Source organism: Marmota marmota, unplaced genomic scaffold (genome assembly GCF_001458135.2).
Source record: "Marmota marmota marmota unplaced genomic scaffold, marMar, whole genome shotgun sequence".
Classification (NCBI taxonomy): Eukaryota; Metazoa; Chordata; class Mammalia; order Rodentia; family Sciuridae; genus Marmota; species Marmota marmota.
This window is the reverse complement of record NW_026000174.1, coordinates 27,202,653-27,208,513: the sequence shown is the minus strand read 5'-3', so window position 1 is coordinate 27,208,513 and position 5,861 is coordinate 27,202,653. Positions and strand designations below refer to the sequence as shown.

The following is a 5,861-nucleotide window of genomic DNA, read 5'->3' as shown; positions in this document are numbered from 1 at the left end:
CCATTGTGTACATCTAGATTTCTAATTTCCCTTTTGCCTAGTGTCCTTTTTTTCTTTTTTATGTGGTATTGGTAATCCATACCAGTGCCTTGTTCTTGCTAAGCACATGCTCTACCACTGAGCTACATCCCTATCCCCTCCTGGAATAGATCTTTAACCTTTATTTATTTTTTTTTTTTCAGCATTTTTTTAAGGCTCTGAAAGTCTTTACCTCTCCCTCCTTTTTTTTTTTTTTTTTTGGCATTACTGGGGATTGAACCTAGGGCCTCACACATGCTAGGCAAGCACTCTACCACTAAGCTACACCCCCAGCCCTTTTAATTTTGAGACAGAAATACACTACGATGTCTGACTCTTCTGTGCTTTCTTTTAAACAGTTTTATTGAAGTCTAATTTACACACCATAAAATCCAACCATTATAAACGTATAAATTCAGTGATTTGGTAAATTAATAGAACTGTGCAACTCTCACCACAATCTGGTGTTAGAACAGTTCCATAGTCCAAAGAATTCCCTGATGCCCATTTAGTAGTTAATCTTCACTCCTGTCTCAACCCAGACAACCACTTAATCTGCTTTCTGCTTCTTTAAATGTGCCTTTTGGCTGACGGCGGCGTCGCTGCAGCGGCGCGGTCCCGAGAGGGTAGTTCCGCGAAGGATGGCTTCGTCCCGTCGGCACTGGGGACCCGAGAGCATTGGGATGCTGTCTATGAGAGAGAACTGCAAACTTTTCAAGAATATGGAGATACAGGAGAAATCTGGTTTGGGGAAGAGAGTATGAATCGACTAATAAAGTGGATGCAGAAACACAAGATTCCACTGGATGCTTCAGTGCTTGATATTGGAACTGGAAATGGTGTTTTCCTGGTTGAACTTGTTGGTACTTTTAGTGTTCATGTGTTTAAACACGGTTTTAAATGAAATTATTAAGTCTTAAAATTGAGGATATTAATCATCTATAAAGTAATGAAGCAGTCATACCATCTTCTCTGAGAAGTCACATGATACAAAAGTGATACTGCATGGATTGTAAGAAAGCACTAAATGAATAGTGCCCCAGAATCCCAAATGCTATGATCCTGGATGTTGAAATCCCCAAAGATCAAAACCTCTAAAGTTTAAAATCCTGAGAATTACAATACTGAAAGATTAAATTCTGAATTTTTAGATCCTGGAAGCCAAAAATCCTGAAAAACGGCAAATTCTATTTTTTTAAAAAAGACTATATAAGTGGGTAGGAAGTTGAATTCTGAGGAAAGGATTAATATATTTTCAGTTATATCCATGATAGTTGTATTGTGCTAGGTAAAATGAATACTGAGAAACTTGGCTAAGCATTATTTTTGGTGTATAACCTCCTCTGGAAAGTGAGATTGCTTTCCAGAGGAGGTTAATACCTGAGTCTGGCTGAATCTGAGTAGGTGGGGAAGGTGCCCCTCAATGTGGGTGCGCACCATCCAGTAGGCTGGAGGCCTTGAGAGAAGAAACAGAAAACTGAAAGCTAGAGTTTTTTCTGCTGTTTTAGACATGAGAACTTCTGACTTTTGGACCTCAGGACTTAACATCAGTTGCTTCTGGGCCATCAGGCTTTTGGCCTTGGAGTAAGAGTTAACACCATTGGCTTCCCTGGTTCTGAGACCTTTGAGCTTGGACTAAGCCATGCTACTGACTTTCCAGCTTGCAGACAGCCTGTCATGGGACTTTTTAGCTACCATAATTGTGTGGGCCAATTCTCCCAATTAATCCCTTCTTATATATTTATGTACATATCTTATTATCTCACTAGAGCACCCTAATTAGAGATTTGGTATTGGGGAAGCTAAATATTCCTTATTACACATGGAAGAAATCTGTGAAATTGTTTCCTCATGAAAAGGCAGTGATAACTTAAGTATACTAGTCTACTTAACAGTAGAAGCTAAAAGCTAGTTATAATTGGTTCTGTGAAAACAGAAAATTACTTAATTGAATGACCAAGCAATAACTGAACTTTCAAATAGACAACATGTACTTAAGTTTGTAGATTAAAAACTACTTTCCAGCCAGGTGTGGTGGTGTACACTTGTAATCCCAGCAGCTGAAGCCTAAGGCAGGAGGATCGTGAATTCAAAGCCAGCCTCAGCAACTTAGCGAGGTGCTAAGCAACTCAGTGAGACCCTGACTCTAAATAAGATATTAAAAAGGACTGAGAATGTGGCTCAGTGGTTAAGTGCCCCTGGGTTCAATCCCTGGTACCAAAGATCATCAACAACAAAAATAACAAAAAAAAATAAACCCCCATTGTTCATAAAAATGCAGTGAGTGTCTGAATTATAACAGAAGGAGTGAAAATGCAGGTGAAAAATACAAGAAATCTCCCCTGTCAAATCAGTTCTTCACTGCTCTTGCCCCTCCATACAGCACCATGCTCATTTTCCCAAAAAATGCCCTTTGTCAGAGAATACAAAGGATTTGACAAGCTCAGGGACATTCTGAATCAAAGGTTCCTCCAGTGTCACAAAACACATTAAATGGTGAACTCTTCTTGCATAGAAGTTTGACTGTTGAAGAAGATAGACTTATATTTAACATAGACAAATGAGTATATGCCTTACTTTGGTTAATGGAAAATACTTTCAAAATTATCTCACTTTAAAAAAATTTTTTATCACCTACAATAAAGTTCATGTCCTTGTTGGATCTGAAACTTCAAGGACTTATTTGCTCCTTTCTGTATTAGTGACTAGAAAATATGAATTATTTATAAAAGGCTTATTTGATGATTTGATGGACTTTGCAGAAGAAGTGAATTTCTTATGTCATACCATAAAGACAGATTTGGAATTACGTGTGATCAAGACTTCTAAAAATGAATGTCAAGGTATTACCAACAAAGATTGTTTTTTCCATTTAGCCCAGTGCATGGGACAGAAATTTCAGGTGAATGTATTATCCATGATGTGATTCAGCAAGGATAAAAAGTTTAAAAATGCGTCATCTGTCTGCATTGGCATTCCTGATTCAAGGAGCTTTTAATGAATTAAATCCATATTTGCTTGAGGAGGGAGGCCAGTGATATCACTGACTGGTTTGAAAATAATTATGTGCTTGGTAGGATAAGATAGGCAATGATGGCCAGCCGCAGTGGCCCACAGTGGCTTGGGAAGCTGAGGTAGGACGCAAGTTTGAGGCAAACCCCCGTAACTTAGTGAGACCTTGTCTCAAAATAGAACTTAAAAAGGTTTGGAGGATGTACCTCAATGGTAGAACACACTTAGAAACACTCCAGTTGTTTCTGCTGAACTTGTTCTCTGTATATTGAATAAGTGTAGAAGAGTTTTCTGTGTAACCAAAACAACATAGCATGGTGCAGAAAATGGAAATTTTTAATAGAGAATGATCATGTTGCTCTATATTGAATCATAGAAGAATTTCAAAATGAGCAGTATGACAGAAAAGGAATATGCATGCATTCTCCACCGAGAGCAATACTTAAGAAAAGAAAAAACAGCTATTTATCTCAGTGCAAGACTTAAAAATATAGTTAATGATCTTGAGAGTTGATCAGCACTTATGGACTACATCTGTTCAGTTGCCCATACTCTATTCCCATAACACATTTTTCTTATATTGAATTTTCAGATTATTTTCCTGCTTTTTTTGTCAACATTTTTTTATAATTGGTTATGCTTTGTATTTTGTCTTCACATCATTTTCAATAACAGAGGTATAAATTTTGTAAAGACTTTGAGAATTCTAATTTGTTTATGCATTTTTTTACAAATTAAATCCTGCAAATGTGCATTAGCAACAATGTTGAATTAGTATGTGGGCATTATACTTGTACATAAAAATATTGAAAATTCCTCAGTAAATGAAGAGATGTCTTTTTTGTAAAAAAAATAAATAAATAAAAAATAAATGTGCCTTTTCTAAATATTTCACATAAACAGAATGATACCTGTAGTTTTTGTTGTTGTTGTTGTTGTTTCTGGTTTCTTTTACTCAGTATCATGTTGTTAGATTCATCCATGTTGTAGTATATACTAGTAGTTTATCCTTGTAAGTTATGCAATGATATTCCATAATGTGGATATATCACAATGTGTTCATCCATTCCCCAGCTGGTGAACATTTAGATTGTTTCCCTTTTTTAATATTGTGAATAATAGTAAAATCTTTTGAATACATGTCTTTGTGTGGACATATGATGGGTAGATTCATAGAAAATGAATTTCTGGATTGTATCATTGAGTTTATGCTCAGCTTTTCAGGAGACTGACAAACTGTTATCCAGAGTGTTATACCATTTTATACTCCCTCAAGCAATACATGAGGGCTCCAATATCTCCACACCCTCACCAACACGTGATACTGTTTTAATAATAATAATAATAATAATAATAATAATAATAATTATTATTATTATTATTTCCCTTCTGGTGAGTATATTGTGGCATTTCATTGAGGTTTTAATTTTCAAGTTGTTCTGTTTTCTTTTAGAAATCTTCTAGTGCCAGGAGTGGTGGGGCACGCCTGTAATCTCAGCTACTTGGGAGGCTGAGATAAGAGGATGAAAAGTTAGAAGTCAGCCTGGGCAATTTGATGAAACCATGTCTCAAAGATAAAAAAGCTGGAAATGTTTGTAGCTCCATGGCAGACTGCTTGCCCAGCATGCACTAAGCTCTGGGTTCAATTCCCAGTACTAGAAAAAAACATCTTATAGTATTAGCTCTTAAAATTTATTTTTATTTTTTTAAATATTTTTTTAGTTATAGATGGACACAATATCTTTACTTGTTTATTTTTATGTGGTGCTGGAGATAGAATCCAGGGTCTCACACATGCAAGGCAAGCGCTCTACTACTGAGCTACAGCCCCAACCCAGCTCTTAAAATTTATAATCATGTTGAAATAATTTTTGTACATGGTGTAGGTAAGGGTCTGAGTTCATTTGTGTGTATATATGTATGTGTGTGTGTGTATTCAATTTTCCAAGTATCATTTGTTGAAGAGACTGTCTTTTCCCTCAATCAGTTTTCCTTGCTCCTTTGTCAAAAATCAAACAACTGTTTTATTTCTGGATTATTATAGTCCATTGATTTATATGCAAATCTTTGTACTAATACCATACTCTGTTGATTACTATGTCTCCTAAGTTTGACTTCCTTTATTTTATTTATTTTTGGTACTGAGAATTGAACCCAAGGATACTCTACCACTGAACCACATCCCGAGTCCTTTCCTTTCCGTCCTTTCCTTCCTTCCTCCTTTCCTCCCTCCCTTCCTCCCTTTCCTTTCCTTCCCTTCCCTCCTTCCTTTTCTTTCTTTCTTTAGATACCTGGGGTTGAACTCAGGGGCACTTGACCACTGAGCCACATCCCCAGCCTTATTTTGTATTTTATTTAGAGACAGGGTCTCACTGAGTTGCTTAGCCTCATTTTGCTGAGGCTGGCTTTAAACTCGCGATCCTCCTGCCTCACCCTTCTGAGCCACTGGTGTTCACCACCATGCCTGGTTTCATTTTTTATTTTGAGGCAGGGTCTTGCTAAGTTATTGAGGCTGGTCTTGAATTTGCAATTTTCCTGCTGCTGCCTCCTGAGTTATTGAGAGGATCAAAATTAAAAAAAAAAAATAAAAAATAAAAAGGGCTAGGGGTGTTTCTCAGTGAGTGAGGCCCTAGGTTTAATCCCCAGGACTGAAAAATAAAAATAAAAATAAATAAATTCAAGTGTTTCATTACTCTTTTGTGGCTTGCTGAATTTATTTTAATTTTTAATTTATTTGTCTTTGCACATTTTTATTGGTGCATTATAGTTGTACATAATGATGGGATTTGTTGTTACATATTTGTACACGCACACAGTATAGCATTATAATT

General features: G+C 36.4%; 1 protein-coding gene across 1 annotated transcript; it reads left to right on the top strand.

The window, feature by feature from the left end:
• The first annotated feature begins 592 nt into the window (after positions 1 to 592).
• LOC125612028 (EEF1A lysine methyltransferase 2-like) lies at positions 593 to 2,768 on the top strand. Its single transcript, XM_048788201.1, has one exon. It carries the CDS (start codon positions 593 to 595, stop codon positions 920 to 922), a length of 330 nt encoding a protein of 109 aa, XP_048644158.1. The 3' UTR covers positions 923 to 2,768.
• Positions 2,769 to 5,861: the final 3,093 nt, after the last annotated feature.

Coding starts and splice junctions, on each gene's coding strand:
- LOC125612028 (XM_048788201.1), top strand. CDS start 593: ATGTGCCTTTTGGCTGACGGCGGCGTCGCTGCAGCGGCGCGGTCCCGA.